At 36.8% G+C, this 18,292-nt stretch overlaps 1 protein-coding gene across 1 annotated transcript in view; it reads left to right on the plus strand.

Annotated features, from left to right (window-relative positions):
* The window catches only part of CCDC180 (coiled-coil domain containing 180), a 28,757-nt gene that overhangs the window by 5,096 nt on the left and 5,369 nt on the right, over positions 1 to 18,292 (plus strand). Inside the window, exons 8-32 of the mRNA XM_030953516.1 lie at positions 224 to 319; positions 564 to 727; positions 904 to 1,023; positions 1,705 to 1,784; positions 2,778 to 2,866; positions 3,315 to 3,434; positions 4,067 to 4,240; positions 4,741 to 4,856; positions 6,088 to 6,214; positions 6,643 to 6,706; positions 7,335 to 7,564; positions 8,228 to 8,346; positions 8,877 to 9,052; positions 10,151 to 10,331; positions 10,857 to 11,003; positions 11,262 to 11,406; positions 11,617 to 11,733; positions 12,142 to 12,264; positions 13,126 to 13,239; positions 13,909 to 14,147; positions 14,747 to 14,799; positions 15,577 to 15,658; positions 16,650 to 16,721; positions 17,651 to 17,717; positions 17,910 to 18,054. Coding sequence (XP_030809376.1) covers positions 224 to 319; positions 564 to 727; positions 904 to 1,023; positions 1,705 to 1,784; positions 2,778 to 2,866; positions 3,315 to 3,434; positions 4,067 to 4,240; positions 4,741 to 4,856; positions 6,088 to 6,214; positions 6,643 to 6,706; positions 7,335 to 7,564; positions 8,228 to 8,346; positions 8,877 to 9,052; positions 10,151 to 10,331; positions 10,857 to 11,003; positions 11,262 to 11,406; positions 11,617 to 11,733; positions 12,142 to 12,264; positions 13,126 to 13,239; positions 13,909 to 14,147; positions 14,747 to 14,799; positions 15,577 to 15,658; positions 16,650 to 16,721; positions 17,651 to 17,717; positions 17,910 to 18,054 — 3,160 coding nt within the window. The remainder of the gene's footprint in view (positions 1 to 223; positions 320 to 563; positions 728 to 903; positions 1,024 to 1,704; positions 1,785 to 2,777; positions 2,867 to 3,314; positions 3,435 to 4,066; positions 4,241 to 4,740; positions 4,857 to 6,087; positions 6,215 to 6,642; positions 6,707 to 7,334; positions 7,565 to 8,227; positions 8,347 to 8,876; positions 9,053 to 10,150; positions 10,332 to 10,856; positions 11,004 to 11,261; positions 11,407 to 11,616; positions 11,734 to 12,141; positions 12,265 to 13,125; positions 13,240 to 13,908; positions 14,148 to 14,746; positions 14,800 to 15,576; positions 15,659 to 16,649; positions 16,722 to 17,650; positions 17,718 to 17,909; positions 18,055 to 18,292) is intronic.

Below are 18,292 nucleotides of genomic sequence, written 5' to 3' on the forward strand. Positions count from 1 at the left end.
CAGTCTTCAAGGTAACTAAGATTAATATTTTAAAATTTACTTCTCAACCTGTGTATCATCCAATTAATTTTAATTCACTTTAATAGATTTAATTAATGTAGAATTAATGAATCTAATGGAATTCATTTTAATGGAAAAATTGTTCATGTAGTTTTTTAACTTGGGAAACTGATATTTGAGTTGACTTTTTGTTGTTGCTTTTCCTTATTCTTTTATTGCACAGATAGCAGATGTACTGACCAAGTATACTGTGAAACTGGAGGAAATTTCCTTCTTCTTGGCAGCTGATGTTCACAGGCTCATTAATGATAAGGCCATGGTAAATGTTTTACCTGGGGCAGAATAGCAATCTGAATATTCCTAGAATGTCTTTTTTTTTTCCAGCTGAAATCAATTCTTTCTGCCTATCAATCACTGAAATATAGAGAGATTTCTACTTTGCATGGTATTTGTTATCATTTGTATTCTTTTTTCCCCTCATTTTGTGTAGAAGACACAATTTTTTTTTTGGTTTTGCATGCTGTATGCTGCTTCTACTCCTGGTTTTATTTTTTAATAAACAGAATATAAACAGAGCACTGCTGGATAACGAGAGGGCAACTGCCAAGCTGCTCTTTAATCTAATGAAATCAGAGCTTGAGAAAGAAAAAATGCATCAACTGAAATGGCAAGAGAGAGTCAAGGACTGGAAGCTCATCCAAAAGAACTGTGTAGTTCAGAGTTTCAGGTCAGAAATTTTGCCATCTCATTTTAGACAATAAATAACACAAAGTGACTAGTGTTCACTCGTGGTTTCTATAAAACAACAAGTTAAAAAAAGTTATTTTTTCTTTATACATATCATATATGATATCATGTATGATATCCTGTATCCATTATACATATTTTTATTCCATCCTGCAGAGAATTTATGGCAAGTGAAGAAATACAGAATCCCCCAGCTGTGAAAATGGAAATGGAAAACATGATAAAGGAACAGATTGTACTTAGTGAACAGAGACTGAGGGTTTTGCAGCACATTGGGTATGGCAAAAGAGGATATAGCATAAAGGAAAACAGTTCTTTCTGGAGTTAATGAGGGCCTTGGCTACAAAATGCACTTTGCTTTCTGTCAGTGTGTGATTGTTAAATTCAGCAGTGAGACAGGGTCTAAACCTATTTTTCTACAGCTATTTTTAATGGAAAAAGTGCATTCTTGATTTTCACTGCACCAGCTGCACTAAATAGGTGGTGATCGAGGGCTAAAAATGCAGGAATGCAAAAGTAAATCTTACTGACATTTGAAACGTGGTAGAAATGGGCAGACAAAGATGGGTGGAAACTAGAAGTTAGTGGTTTTTTAAACCATGGGATTTAATTAGTGTAATAAATTAAGAGAGGAGTATGGATAGAAATCTAACACTGCTATGTTTGAATATCCATCCTGAACAAGAAGCATTTTTGGGCAATGCATTACAATATTTACAGGGAGTTTTTTTACAGTGGATGTAGGAACAAGGTAGATTACTGTTAGTTCCTTGTTGGGTAGTAAACAGAACAACACCAATCTCTTTGGTTGATTTTCATTGCCAAGATGGCTGTAAATAAAATAAAGTGCAGTACTATGGATACTCTGATTCATAATTTTGTATTTTATAATAGTTTTATATACAAATGACTGGTTTGTATTTTAAGATCCTTGACTCTTGTTTCCTACTTTGATAGCTCCTTGTTGCCTCCAACACATACAAAATCTGACATAAATGAATGGTACAGAACTCTGGAGAATTTAAACAAAAGTATAGGTAAGTTGGGAAATCATAAAAACAGTCTGGATTTCAAGCAATACTTCCTTTTTTCCTGGGCAATGAGGCAGACAGTTGCTTTGGAAGTGTATGTTTGCTCTATTCTTTGTTCCACGTGTTCCCACATACCTTCTCAGCTGCTTTGAGCTGGCAGTAAGGCCCAAAGAAGCTGCCTGTGGCATAACTTTCCTTTGGCTGGTACAAACACTTGTACAGGGTGACATCTAGCAGGGACTGGCTTGGTTAGAATTACTCTGGGGAAATAAAAGGTTAATTTTGACATGGATCAGTTCTCAATCATACAAAAATACTCCTTTTTAACCCTTGGAGAAGAAAAGGGGAAGAAGTAGGAGGTACTTCCTTTCTCCATGTACTGTAGTGTGCCTATAAACAGCTGTGTGTCACATTCACATTTTCTAAAACATCCCTTCGCCCGGAATTTTTCTCCTGGGAAGCTGAGAAGCCTCAGAGAAAAAGGAAAACAAATTCTTATCTCATTTGCTTCTCCTGTGTTGCGCTCACATGTGGAATGTGTTTGGAGATTGTTTACCCACAGGTGATTGTTTCATTGGATTCTGGTGTGAGTTGTTTCGACTCATTGGCCAATCAGGGCCAAGCTGTGTCGAGACTCTAGAAAGAGTCACGAGTTTTCATTATTATCTTGTTAGCCTTCTGTCTATATCCTTTCTGTATTCTTTAGTAGACTTTAGTATAGCACTCTTGAATGTAATATAGTATCATAAAATAATATATTAGCCTTCTGAGAAGATGGAGTCAGATTCATCATTCCTTCCTGCCAGGAGGGTCCCAGCAAATACAATAATGTGTATTAAAACATCTTATTTGATTGGTTGTTAGTGTCACACGGGTGTGCAGACGCTGCTGGGATCTGTTCCCTGTGCTGGGATACAGCACAAGGGCCTCTGTCATGTTTCCTTTTCACACTGCACTGTGAAATACAGAATTTTGACTGGTCTGTTCCATATCATTCAGACAGCCATAATGCAGAGTGTGTGGAGAAAATGCGGGTCCAGTATGAGCTGGTCCAGGAAAAATGTCAGGAAAAAGCGCAGACCTGCAAGGTGGGTGTCCCAGCTTTGGGTGTGGTAGCCATGGTACAGTGTGTCATTACAGTAAAATGTGTTTCAGGATCCACCAAACACTGAGATAACAAGTGAAACTAGTTTTTAACCTCTGTCTTATTCTGTTCAAAGAGTAACCATCCATTTGGTTTCACAGTAGTATTTGGTATTTGTACTTGAAATGTGTAAAAGTAATGAAGGGGGTGCTGCCCTGCATTTATGTGCAAGGACCCTCAGCCTTTGTGCTAAATCTGTCTTACCTTGGCAAAGAAATTCCACCTCTCTGCCAGATTTTCCCTGTGTATCCAGCTGAATTGTAGTGTTTACTAACAATGTGGGATCTAGGAGGCTGAGTCTTTCTGTGTCCATTACAAGAAAAGAAACACTAAGTTTAGCCATGCTCTCTGAAAGTCATGCATGTCAATAATTTGCTATTCTTTTCATTTAGATGACCCTGTTGGATAAGAACATTTGCACAGTAGAGGATGTTGAAGTTTTGCATTCCAACATGCTTCAGATGACTGAGAAACTAAAACACAGGTTTGAAGAAGAACTGGAGTATATGGATGTACGTTGATTACATTTATTTTTATCACTCCTTGGGATTAGTCTGTTCTTCCTGTGCTCCCTGCAATGCCTTCTGCATCCTAGACTATTGATGTCACATTAGAAACAGGTCCATAGTGTGGCTAAACACTGCAAAGAAACAAAGTTTGGTGTGGAAGAGTTTCACATGGAAGTGTTCATAATTACTGTGTTCATTATTTGTGATGTATTTTATTTTTATTATAATCTATATCTGAAATACGTATGATAGAGATGAATGAAGTATGGCCCAATCTGCCAAAAGGCACAGGAATAGACATAAATAATCTCCCAAATGTCTTCAAGTCTAATATTTTGTGATTCTATGCATAAAAATGACTGGGGAGTTGTTCCTAAAGAGATAAATTGTAGAATGTGATTCAGTGCTTTACAATGCCAGAATAAACAAAAGTTTTGATACTCTTGGCTTAAAGAATAAAAATCCACATTCTTACCCAGTTTACTTGGATTTTTTTTTCTTACTCTCCACATAGAAGACACAGTGTTGAACACCAGTCATGTAATTCCTTTTATCATGTTACATATCCTGTTACTCATTCATTTCACCTTCCAGCAGTTTAAAAATAACTTGTTCACTTGAATGTGTTTCTTTAGAGTGATTTTAAGGAGATGCCTAAATGGCATGAGCAGCATTGTCAAGGCTTGTACAGCTGTGTTCAGGAGGCCATGCATCTCTGGGATGTTCATCTGCTCCAACTGTCCCAGCAGGAAGATGTACTTCAGAAGAAAGTAGATGAATACAGATTGGAACAGGATAACATAATACAGGTATAAACATAAAAACAAGGATGTGGCATAATGTAAAGAAAGGATTTCTTAATACAAAGAACTCTGGAGAATTCAAAATAGCTGCTATAAAATGCAAAACATAGTATCTGACTTTTATATTGGAATTTCTACTTTCCAGTTTCATTCTGTCAGGTGCATTTTTGCTTGATTCACACTGAATGGACAGTCCTGTCTTATTCTTGATATGGCAAAAGTGATAAAGTTCACTGCTGCTTTCTGTATAAAGTGGCTGCAAGTTGCTATTATGAGATCTTGTGCAGGTATGGAGTCTGGTTGGATGCCGAGTTCTCATAGTTAAAACAGCTTGGGGTAGCAGTGTCAGAGGTGTTAATTATCTGGGAAGATCTTCATAGGTGATGAGTTTTGCTAAGGTCTTCATGTAGAATATATGTACATAACTATTTAGGATTCAAGTAATTTGATTGTGAGATTTTAGTATATACTAAACTGTTTTTACTAGCTTTTTAATGTGGCCTCAGGTGCGGAAAGATAATCTGGATACAATTTTGGAAAAAATGAAAATGGCCACCTGTGAAGAAGAGCTGGGGGAATATTTGAAGAATGCCCTTTCTACTTTAGATCAAATTAGAACTAGGTAAGAATTTTGTATCGTAAATTTAAAAGGTAAAGCATATTTTAACATGGATGATACTACTTAGACTTTGTTTATGCTGTTGTATGAAGGTATGGAAAAAGACTTTTATTTCATGTAAGAATATAAAATAATGTACCTATTGAGCAAGGCTAAGGCAAATATACCCACAGTTTAGGAATGGGACAAAGACAGAAGGTTATCTTTTAAAAACCATACTCACCAGTATTACTGTGCATACCATCATATCTATGCCTTATTCAGAAGGTAAAAGTAGTGGTTCAGATTCTTGCATCACAACAATCAGAAGTTGGTTTGCACCAACAGACTTGATCTCATTCAAAGTTGCAAGGACTAAGATCTTTAAGTAGCCAAAGTATTTATTTTGATAAGCTCTCTGTTATCATGATTAGGCATTTGCAATCTTAAAAACCATATAAAAATTGGTACAATAGTGCTGTCCTTGCTAAAGACCTTAGCAGCAGGTGTGAAACCTGAAAGGAAGCAGCTCTGTTTTCACTCCCAGTAGGTCTTTTCTGCCTGTTAGATCAGAGGCACATTAGAAGAGCAAAATGGACATGAGGGGCAGATTCACACACCTTCACACACCTCACAGTGGGATTGTGGTTAGAGCTGGGGGTTTGATACTCTTAATAATCATTCAACAAATTTTAAAAAGCCAGAGGTAACAGACCAAGTGAAAATACAATGTAACCTATCTGAACACATACATACATTACCCATAATTATCTTTGTTTAGGAGACAAAGCAAATGTAAATATAAATGAAAACAAGTGTGAACGTTGATTTTTCTTGAATCTAGACTCAGCTTGAACTGTTTTTATTTTCAAGTAAGATGAAAATAAACCAGAAAGGCTCAGTCACAGCTGAGGGCAGTGCAGAACTAACATGGAAGACAGTAATTTGATCTCTCTTATGTAAGCAGTGTTTGAATGGTTTCCTAACCAAAAGGAAGGATGTAAAAGCTTTTTTGTAAATATGTCTTAACTTTTGTGCATTTGTTTATTTGCATATTTATTTGTAATGAACTAATCTCTTACAAGGCAGGATGTGATTGTATTCACTATAAACAGATCAATGGCAACGTTTAGCCTAAAGGTTTTATGAGATTGATCAAAAAAGTTAGATTTAGATTTAAAGGCACTGTAGTCCTTTTATTAATTTATTTCTATACATACTTGAGTCTCTTAAACAGTGACCTTAAATTTGACAGGAATGAGACATGCAAGCAGATTGTAATGAATGAAGTAATGGCTTATCCAAAAGCTATTTTGTGGGAGTTGATTTCTTACAGTATTTCCATCAGCCAGCATTTTAGTGTGAAGGAAATCATCAAACAGGTAAAAAGAAAATTTCTTCTGGTTTAAAACCTTACTACTGTATTACTTTTTCACTTTAGAGAAAATTTACATTACCTTTAAAATTCAGATTATATAAAGTGCTGTTTCAGCCATTGAATAAAGTGCTTTTGGTAGAGATAGCAGAGGGAAACCAAAACATTTCTCAGTCCCACACTTTTAACTCTGTCCTTGTTACAAACAGAATTTTAGCAAATTCATTTGCCTTTGGAACAGAAAACTACAAGGTAACACTTACAGTAATTGATTTGAGTGACGCAGATTCTTTAGATAGTTAGTGATCTATTCAAGACTATCATATCTTACTGAAATAGATACATTTTGAGGAGGGATATGGATTTCTTAGAAGAAAGCAAATCCATATTTTAAAATGGTGTGGTGGGTGTTTTTTATTGTTGTTTTGCTTTTAGAACTTGCAAGGCACAACAGACTCCACAGTTCAAGATCAAGGTGATACCTCAACAGTCCAAACAGGTATTTCTGCTTGGTTGTTTTTCCATCTGTATTTCTTTGGATTGCAACCAGAAGAACTCTGCTTTGACTGTAAGTAAGTAGTTGAGACTTCAGAAGGTGAGCATATGGTGGAGCAGCAAGCTGAGAGCATTGTGCAAGGAGAGAAAAATCACAGAGTATCCTGAGTTGGAAGGGCCCCATAGGGATTGTGAAAGTCCAACTCTTGGCCCTGACCAGACACCCCAACAATCCCACCCTGTGCATCCCTGCGAGTGTTGTCCAAACCCTCCTGGAGCTCTGGCAGCCTCGGGGCTGTGCCCATTCCCTGGGGAGCCTGGGCAGTGCCCAGCACCCTCTGGGGAAGAACCTTTTCCTAATAGCCAGTCTAATCCTCCCCTGGCACAGCTCCAGGTGTTCCCTTGGGTCCTGTCCCTGGTCAGAGATCAGAGCTGCCCCTCTGCTGCCCTCAGAGGAGCTGCAGCTGCCGGTGAGGTGTGAGCTCAGTCTCCTCCAGCTGAACCAAATGCCCTCAGCCACTCCTTGAATGGTTTCCCCTCCAGACCCTTCACTATCTCTGTGTCCCTCCTTTGGAGATTCCTCTAATAGCTTCAGGTCTTTCTGACATTGTGGCATCCAAAATTGCCCCCAGGGCTCGAGGCAAGGACATCCCAGCCCAGAGCACAGCAGGATGATCACCTCTCTCAAGTGGTGCCGGAAGATCAGGACAGTTGTCAAAAATCAGCTGGGGAAACAGAGCTAACAGAGAAACAGGTAATCTTGGCACAGGAAATTGAAAAAACAGAAAAAGAAGATATGCAGAGTATTCCTCATGAAAGTGAAGAAAATGAGCCTACAGAACAGGGACTAAGCATTACACAGGTAAGTGAGCAAGAGAATAAGTTTGAAGGTGAAGGCAGTCTTTTCCAAAATAAAGAGGAATGGGAAGTCTTTTTGCTGAGAATGAGTAGAAAGTCCTTTTTTGCTTCGTTTGCTTACAAAGTACTGAGAGCTTTAGATACTTTTAATGGAAAATGAAGTGTGTAAAACAGTTCATGACCATTCTTTTGGATCTTTTAGCCTTGCAGAAAGCCTTTGCATAATTTTTTTTAATCTGTCTTTCATCACCGTGTTCTCAGCCTGTGGTGAATGTTTAAAGCTAAGTATTTGTACCTAAGTATTAATTTTTCAGTTGCCATGAATTTATTACCATAACAAAAACCTTTTAAAACATTGTCAACTCTTATGTCTTGCCGGCATATAAATACATAAATAAATATATATATGTATATAAATATCTAAATATTGCCAGCACTGTGTAGATGTCCAGACGGAGAACGAGTACATTATTCTAAATATCCTTAGGATTCTTACACTTGCTGGTGCACTGTTGATTCTATGCTGATACCTTTAAAAGTAATGTGATAATTTCCAACAATTTCCCAGTCAGTGTCCAAGAGCAGTGAGGGAGAAAGTGCTGAAATTGCCACAGAGGTTTTTTCCACTGCTAGTGGAAATATTTACGCTGTTCTTGGACTTGAACAGGCAGGAAAGACTGACATCACAGAGAGTTATTTTACAAAATATGAAAAAGAAGAATCACTTCCTATGTACCTGAAATATGTACTTCTCACAGAAGCCACGTTTGACGAACTGAAAGAAAGGTGAGCTGAGAACAATTTATGTGATGGACAAATTTCAGCTGTTTAGAAGAAACATTAGACTAGAGAGGCAAAAGTAATCTAATTACTAGGATATAATTAGATATTTATATACTTAGATATTTAATTATAAAGTTATGATTGTACAATTATTATGTTATTCCACTTTTTAAATTGATACAAATATGAGAAAATATTTACATTGCTTTGTATCCATGGCTGTCAAAGTACCACAAAAACATTTACCTTTACAGAAAATTCATATTTTGTGGAAAATTATTTAGTGAGAAAGCATATTACAGAAAGACAAGTAATTTGCCCAAATTTACTGCAGAGCCATGAAGGTAAAATGCCTGGTATTCAATACTAAGCAGCTAGCTCTAAAACTACCAGTATTGTGCAAATGGTACTGAAACAGTACCTTCCTATAGCCAGAAGTTGAATTCTTAGAAATAATAAATATAAATAATATATATAGAAATTCTTATTTATTATTTCTATTCCTCCCTGTAATATTTCTTTTTCAATCATAGGATTCGCCTCTGCTATTTTGAACACTTGGAGAAATGGTTTGCAGAATCCTTGTCCAACTCCTGTGTCCTTGTAGCTGCCAAGAAAGAGGAGCTGAATTCAATACTCCTGCTGCATCTTAAGTTGCATCAAAAAAAGCAGGAGGAGATACAGACAAATATCTACAATGGTCGAGCTGGTATTGACTTTTTTTTTTTTGTATTTTGAGCATCACAAGTCTTCATTTAGAGATGGTCCTAAGTGGGCCAAAATCTGTTTCAGCAGTAGTTGACTCAGTAATAGAGGACAATATAAAGCAGTTGAGTGTCTATGAATTCCCAGTATATTATACTACTCACATATTTTTTAAATGACATTTCTTTTCTATAGCTCTTCCTGGTTTGTGCTGTGTTATTTTTGGAAAAATAGACAGCAGTACCTTGATTAACAACTGGATTGTAGAAGATGTTGAACATTTTGTTGTCAATCTTTGTGAATTCTCATCCACATTGAAATTATTTAACAAGAGTTTGTGGTGTACAAAAAATATTTTAAAAGTGTTGCAGAAAAAGAAATTAACAAGTTGAGACAGCCAAAATGTCAGGGTGAAGCTTCTGAAAACATGAGAGGGAGAATTTAACTCTGAAATATCACTGAGCAGCTACAGAGCATCTTCTAATGAAAACTCTTTCTGCATGTGTCAGAGAAGTGTTGGGTTTTAATGGTGAGAAAAAAATATTTTAGACAGGTTTGTTGGTCTTTAACAGAAAAGTTAAAAAATTCTTCTTTTGGAAAACAGGCAAATAATTTTTCAATTTCCCTTTTTCTGTAATGAGGACAGGTGCTTCTTCTGGTAGCTTTCTTGAGGTGATTGGCTGGCTCTTGATTTATGCAGCTATCATTCCAGAAGAGAGATCAAAACCTAATTTTTTTTCTTTCCCTCCCAAAATCAGGAGAAGTGTATTTTCCATTAAAAAATATAACCTTTAGTTTTGTTACAAGACTGACCACGGAGAGATAATGGAGATGTCAGCAATGACCAAAAATAAAAGGAAAAGAGCACACAAGAGACATTTGTGGTTTGAATGGATTAGGAGCTGTTAAGGATGATATATGTCTTTCACAGGAGAAAAATCAAAGAAACCAAATTGAATGTATTTAATTTGTATGTTTTAGCTACTATGAGCTCTGGCTTTGCTTATTTTGCTGCTGCTGCTAATCACAGGTTAACTAGGCATTGTGATAGCTCACAGTAAAGAGGAAGTAATGTCCCTATTATAACTTCCTTTCTTTTCAGCGGAGCTGTCTCTTCACAAAGAGCGCCTTGAGTGCCACTGTGCAATGCTGGCAGAAAGCCTGGAAAAGGAGAAAGCTGAATTCCTCAAATTTTCAGACCAGCTACAGAACCTCAACACAAACTTTCATTCCCAAGTCCAAAACTTGGAGTATGACTTGCTCCACACTCCTTTGACTGAGCAGTAAGTGTGCCACTGCTGTTGCTGTGAATCTCCCTAGTTAATTACTCCTGATTGCTATCTGAAATGTTTATGGTTTGCATTCTGAACCTGTTTTATATGTAACTGCTCTTCAAGGAAGACTACTTCATAAAACTTGAAAATGTAAAGAATTTCATTCCCTTTCCTTGATGAAATTAAAATCAGGACTGAACACATGGAAATTCTCCTCTCCTTTCAAAGTGCTGGCAGTCTTTAAGTAGAAAAGATGTTTCATCTGTTTAGATTTTATCCAGTTTACTGAACGTGCACGCTAATAAAACAAATATCGCTATTTGTTTTTCAAGAAAAGTGCCCAGTAGTATCAGCTGTTGCTGATATCTTCCATGGGTTCATCCAAACCATCCCAGCTCGGGGAATTGCTTTGAGAGTCATAAATCACTTTGGAGTCCTCAGTTTTTCTCATGTCTTTACAGCCAGCACTTGCTGAATCATGCTGTGTGTTCCTCTTCAGACACGTTTTCCCTGTCTTTTATTATTTGCTGTTAGGTCAGCTTCTTCCAGCAATAATCTGGAATCAGAGCTCTGCAACCAGCTGGAATCAATCAGGGTAACTGTGAGAAGTTACCAGCAGCACTTGGAGGAAGCTTTTGGAAAATTAAGGGATTCGAATGTGGATTTTCTCAAAAGTTGCAGGTACATAGATTTCATGGAAGTGTTGTTTATAAATGGTGACCTACTTCTGGGAATCGGTGTTTGTTGCATAGGCAGAACAGTAAAAGTAAAGTTTATTTTGTTATTCATCTAGTTTCCTATTTAGAAAAAGAAATGTATCTCGTTAAATCACAATTAATATGCTGTTTTCATCAGATTTGTGTTGTTTCAGGTCTGTTTAGCTAAAATGGTCTTGGAGTAAAATGACTTACAGCCAATTGTTTATATGTTTGCTTTCAGATTATTTTCAGAGAGTGGTGACTTTGCATCTGTGGAGGTAAAGTTTTTCAACGAGTGTCTTCAGAAAGAAAGTAAACAAATTGACTTGATTGAAAGTTCAGTCAAGACAGATGTGGAGCAAATAAAGTTGAGCTGCTTGAATCAGGTATGCAGAATGATATTATTTCAAATGATGTTTTCTATTGACATATTTGATGCAATTTGCAGTCAGCCTGCTTTCATATTAGAACTGTAAGTCTGTCCTGTTTGGCAGTCACGTGATGGAAAAAATTGGTAGAATGGCAAGTTCTATCATTTGAGTTTTAAAAAGTGAAAAATTATCTTGTCCTGTCTTTTGTTTCTGACATTCTTAAAGGCTACAGAACTTTTCAAGCAGTGTGGAAAAAAGTTTGCTTCTCTGTCTCTGAGCCGAGCCTTCATGGAGAAGGTCCATCAATATTTGAGAAAGCTACGACAGCAAATTAAATCAGAGGTACAAACAGGAACATCAGAACTTTACTGAAATTCAATATGATAATTTTCTCTTATACCTTTGAGGAGATTTTGGCTGAATTCATAGTGGACAAATATTACATTTTTTTATGTTAATTTAAAACCAGTTTTCTGTCACTATCCACTTAAAAAAATACTTTTAATACTGCTGCAGCTGTGCTGGAACACTATGGCCTTGCAGCACATTGAGTATGTACATCTGAATTCACCAATATTTTTGTGTGGTGCAGCTGCTTTCATGAATGACTGTTTTCAGCTTCTCCTCTGAGTACTGGAGATTTTAACCAGTTTTTATCAGTGGTTCTAAAGGTTTGAAAGTGGAGCCTCTGAAATTCCTGTGAATGGGGACTTTACTTATCCAGTTTCCTAAAGTTTGTTTCTGCTTTAGGTAGCGAATTCCAATTTGCAGTCAATCACATTAAAGTCTTACCTGGAAAAGATTCAGCAGAAGAGAGATGCTTATGTTCATTCTACTGCAGATAAAGAAGTAACTTCTAATCAGCATGTAATGGTATTTAATTTGGCTTGTTATTAATTGTTATTAATTTGGTATAAACTAATATTTTTGAGGAAGACTTATGTTTCCTTATATTTGGGGCTGGGCAGAAACACTGAATTTTTGCTCAGAAAGGTCATTGTCCTGGATTCAGGTAGGATGGAGTTAATTTCTTCTCAGTAGCTGTTACAGTGTTGTAGTTTCAGAATGAGAATGGTGTTGATAACTCAGTTTTTGCTAAGTCTTGTTTATCCTAAGACAAGGACTTTTTTTTTCCTTGTCTCCTGCTCTATCACTGAGGACGTTCACAAAGGAAACTGGGACAGAACATAGCTGAGATAGGTGACCCAAACTGGCCAAAAAAGGGATATTGCAGCCTATGGAGTTTATAAACTGGGGGATTTATCTGGAAGGGCCAGTCTAGGTTCAGGAAGGGGGATCTGGCTCTGGTCAGCAGGTGGTGAGCAATGGTGTTGTGCATCACTTGTTTTTCACTTTTTATTATCATTATTATTATTATTTACCATTATCACTGTATTTCATTTTACTTTCAATGATTAAACTGTTCTTAACACACGAGTTTTCCTTTGATTCTCCTCCCTAATATTCCACCAGGGCAAGGAGGGTTGAACTCTGTGGTGCTTAATTTCCAGCTGGGTTTAAAACCACAACAGTCCTTTTTGGACAGTCAGTACCTGTTTTCCTGTTTGCCAAACCAAAACCTCAGCCTCTTATACAATCTCATTGCTTCCATGTCTGTGTACATAAACTGGTGACAGAACAAAGGCAAATAATATTGTTTGCAAGAGTCAGCATGTGTGAAAAGGTTAGAAGAGTCAGTTTAGTAAATACCATCTGTTTTATCATATATTTCAGGCTTTAACTGCTGAAGAGTTGTATGCTTTTGCCAGAGAGATGTTGGAAGAGCTGGAAAAGAGGAGCAAGTATCTTGACTGCTTTGTAGTAAAAGCAAATATCCCACCTGCCACTGTAAGATAACATTCACATTCTCTGTATTTTATTTAATATTGAGAGAATTTTCATATGTACATGTTTTAATGGCTTTTTAGAATTTCTGCTTTGAATTCTCAAATGAAAAGAGAATCTGCATTATGGTGAGATGTCAAAGACATTGTAAGATTAGGACAGCCTTTTTAAGAGGTTGAGTAAATCAGTAAGTTTATAAAATGCTGAAGAGATACATGGCATTGCAATGAGTTGCTCAGTTCTTCACAAGAGTTTGTTTTCAAGGTATAGCACTATTCAGAGGTACATATTTCACAGGTTTCTTAAAATTATTTAAAAAAAAAAATCCCAAATGTGTCCTGAAGGGATTTTGTTTTTATCAAACAGGTTGTGTTTTCTTTTCTGGGAGAGTCTGTCTTTATTATGTAAAATCTCTGTAGATCATTGTTTTAAGAGTATATCCTTAAATACTGTTTATGATGATTATGAGAACCTACTCTTAACTGCTTTGAAGTATTTTAGAGCTGTACAGTTGTAACAACATTGCTGCTAGAATGACAAAAAATTTATTTCAGCCTGTGAAGCAAGATATTGTCTGTTTAGAAAATTGCTCTAGTAGTCAGTCATTACATGGAATCCTTTCACTAACTGCCTGCTGTGGTCTACAGGGCTTCATTTTTCTTCCCATTTCAGGAGGCCCTCACCACTCCTGGCGCAGATGGGACGTTGCAGGAGCACTCAGCCACTCCTGATGTGGATCGGAGGTCACAAGGTTCCATTGCTCCTGCTGTTCCAAGGGACAGTCTCAGTTCTGAGTGCAGAAGGATGGTGATGGGACTGGATCCTGACAAATTCCCTTTGTTAAATCCAAGTGGAATGGGTACATCAATATTTGATGATTTGGCAATAAAAGCTATTGGAAATTTAGCTGGGTAAGTACTTGTTATCCTAAAGGTATTTTTCTGTGCATGTCTTTATTTATATTTTCTTTGCCCACAACTAGTTCATAGACTGGTCATAGGTAATACTGCTAGATATTTCCTAATCAGTCTAAGTTTAAAAATTAGTCTAGCTGAGATTGCTTTGTTTTGAAAACCAAGATTTCTCATAGCCAAAACCACCCCTTTGTGAGTGACATCTAGTATACAATGATAAATTTTAGATATTTAATTTTTGTCTTCTAGAGCCTTATTTTAGTGAAAGGTGACTACCTGCTACATAGTTGACTGAATATACAAAGTGTAAAATGAAGAGTGTGACAAATGTTTGATTTCCAAATAGTGTTTGAATGCAGTTTTTCTTGTAGAAACTCCAAAATTCCGGTTAAACAATCAGTCCTATGAAATTGCTTCCATATACACTGTCAGTTGTAAAAGTAACCCTATCTGTTAAATATGGTCTCAGAAATTTCACTCACTTAGCACATGATAAGGATAGAGAACTTGCCTTGTTTGCTATATAATATAGTATAGAACATAAAATGACAGGATGTGCAGTAGTACTTAGCTCTTTATTTTTTTTTTCTTTTCAGATTTGACCCATCAAAAAAATACCGAGACCTAAATCGGGGGAAAAAGAATCCAGGTGTGCCTGTATTTCTTTTAATATTTTCTTTTCATCTAAATTGTAGTTCCTGGCATTTTATTGCACAGGTCTAGCATGGTCCAGGCCAGTGGCTCCTATGCTAGGAACTCTGAGATAGTTGTGCTTCTCAGCTCTTTCCCTGAACATTTTTACTAAGATAAAGATGATTTTGGGCTCCTAAAGCAATGAAAGCTGCAGAATGAGATAATATTATAAAGAGTGCCTGTGTTTGTGATAGCAAAAGGGAAATGGGGTTGAGAAAAGAAGCAGAGCAGAAATCATGAAGTATATAGGGAATCAGGGATTCTTCTCACACTGTCATCATCTGCTCAAAGGTGAGCACAGAGGTAATCCCAGATGCTCCCTACCTAGTGTTCCCATTTCCTCATCTCTCTTCTGCAGACCTTGACATTCCAAAGCCATTTCCAAAGCTTTCACAGCAAGTCCCATGACCACCAATACTGTGAATGTAACCCATCCATTCTCTTTCTTTACCTGTCTTCACTTTGTTTTAAATCTCCTCCATCTACCATGTATTTTCTGTGACATTCCTGGGACTCGTGCCCCAGCACATAACCTTTACTGCTGTTGCCACTTCAGAGTTACTTCAGGTTGCTGTCTGACAGAAATGATTGCTCCTGTAGTTGTCCCCTCCATATTGTAAGGAAACATTATAGAAATAAGGATACAAAATATATATACCCATAAAAAGCACTTCAGTTGGCATTTGTGCAATATTCTTGTGTCCTTGTTAACTGTAAGCTGTTCATCCCCCAGTAAAGAAGAGGGTATCTGATGCACATTCTCAGAAGTCTTCTAGCAAGAGGTCATCTCGGGATGAAACCAAGAGGAAAAAAAGGTGAGACTCCTAAAAGGAGGAATTCCACTTCAAATATTCCTATGCAAGAATTTACCTAAACTTTGTCTACTCATTGAAAGATTCTTACTGCTTGTTTGTATAGCCTTCTTTCCATCTGCTGCTTATCACTTGGAATCTCTTACCTGTTTATGTCCACATGATCAGCATTGTGGGGTTTTGTCCCCCAGATTTTGACTGGAAAAATATTATTCTTTTTCTCCTTCATCTGCTGCTGTTCTGTATTTTGAAGTTGTTGAAATATAGACTAACCCTTAAATCAATGTGGCTAAATTTTCAGGTGTGTCTAGTTTGTCTTCAGTTTAGTCCACAGATTGATGAAATGAGCTACTGGAATAGTGAAAACAACAAAAACAATTTGAACGACTGAGAGTTTAGAAGAGAATTCTGAGAACCTCCTTCCATCGAAATACTGTCTTTATATTGTCATGGTTTGGGAATGGTATTCCCAGTTTTGTGCTCCTAGCAAAACACTCGAAACCCCATGCTGCTTGCTCACTCCCCTTTCCCTGCAGCAGCTGGAGAGGAAAATTGGAGGCACAAGAGGTGAAGATAAAGTTGAGATAAGAACAGTTTACTAGAAACAGCAGTGAGATAAAAAAACTAATAGTAACAGCAGCAATGTTAATAGCAAAGTGTACAAGAGAGGCAAGGGATTCACATGTGAATGCTCACCATGAGCAAACCCCTGAGACTGCCACCACATTCCCCAAGAGCAGGGACCCTTCCAGCCACCCTCACAATGATGAGAGATAGAGAATAACCTCCAGGTCCTGGCCATACCCCCTCCTGGCTACTGCAGAAATTAACCCTGTCCTGGCCAGAACCAGGACACAGAATACGAGTTCTAGAGTTAGGTTTTATCTAATTTTTCTCCAGTTTCATGTCTGTCATATGACTGACTAGCTCAAATCATCAGCCAGAGATGGAAAACACTTGTGGATAGTTTCAAATTAATTATTTTCATTTCCAGTGAAAAAGGCAGAAAATCTCTTACCAAGGATGAGAGATCCCAGATATTTGGAAAGAAGCCTATGGAGTCTGAGTAAGTCATGTATTTCCAGAACAAGAAGTTAATCTATAAAAACCCTCTGTGTTTTTATAGAGGTATATTCTATATACCCTACATATATCTATGTATCTATCTATGTATCTGTCTATATATCTAGCTATCATTGTGACCTATAGAGTTCACCAATGAATTTTGAGGTATTTAGCCTTGATATTTATAGGCCAAAGTACTTCCAGAACAGTTCCTTTTTGCAGTGTAATAATAATAGTAAAAATGTAAGTCATCTGGTTCATTCTGTCTAATGTCTGAAATGGGAGGTCTTATTGGAGCCCATTTTGTACTTTTAGAAGTGGATGGAGAATGCAAAATAGCCTCTCTTTCAATTATTTTCACACCTAAGAAGACAAATACATTTTATATCTTTATTCTTGTATTCAGTATTCCATTAATGGGAATAAACAAGGTTCCATTCCCCTTCTCTAAGAAAATTATCTATTGTTTCTTTATATGTGCAGCTGTAGTCTATAGAACTCAGATGTTTTGTACATGCCATGCAAAACTATTCAAATTAATGCTTAAGATGTTTAATTTGGGAATTTTATTCCATATTGTGTTTCAAAATAATTCCAGTAAACAGCTAGACCCACCTTGAAATATTTTTGTTTATCTAAAATGCATGGTAAGCTCTTTGGGCACAGGGATTTGGCTAAGATTGCTTTTTTGTCACAGTGACATGGCAGTGCTCTCCAGTGAGCAATTACAATAGCCCCTTGTCCTGGCTGCATATGAAGAGAAGCTGTGCTAATGTGGGGGAAGGTTCTTAGGCATTCTCAACATTGGTTTGTGTATGCTCTGAAAAATGTACTAAAATTAACCTCAACAAAATACTTGAAAAACAGCGAATATTGCCAGTGTGATTATTTAACAGTGTGATGATATTTTTAATTTTTTTTGGTTTTCAGTACTTTTAAGGGGATTATTATGAATATTCTCTGGAATGGTAACAACACCTTGCTCTGCCTTGGTGAGGTAAGGAAATGTCATGTTCTTTAGTCAGGTCTGCTTTCAAAGGTGTACTAATATGTCAAGAGAAATTATTTGCTTCTTTCAATATTTGGTAGATTGTCTAGAAATTTTCCTTTCTTCTACTGTTCTTTACCTAGATGTGATGTATTTAAATGTGTTATCAACATTTTTCTGGTTTATCTTTCCCTTCTGCAGGAGTTCTATGGAGACAAGAAGAATCCTTACTTGGGAATGCTTGAAGATCTGCCAGACACATTTGAACATTGGGCAGAAATGATCAGAGTGAAACTACTGTCATACCAAAGGCAGACAGATGATTACTACAATTTCTGTCTTGGAGGTAAATTCATTCAGTTAAGACTTGCATTTTCATGTGTATGTAAGGTGAAAATTGCAGTGACCAAGAATTGTTGTTGTAATCCATCACACTCAGTGGAAAAACTGACTTTCCAGTTGACTTTACTGGAAATTGAGCCAATATTCTTTTTGTATGTATTATTAGCTAGAAAAAGTGTAGAAGGGCACTTGACTAAAGTTAAAAGACCTGTCCAAAGTCACATCTTTGAGCAAGTGTATGT

The sequence above is a fragment of the Camarhynchus parvulus genome, chromosome 8, assembly GCF_901933205.1.
Source record: "Camarhynchus parvulus chromosome 8, STF_HiC, whole genome shotgun sequence".
NCBI classification, from domain to species: domain Eukaryota; kingdom Metazoa; phylum Chordata; class Aves; order Passeriformes; family Thraupidae; genus Camarhynchus; species Camarhynchus parvulus.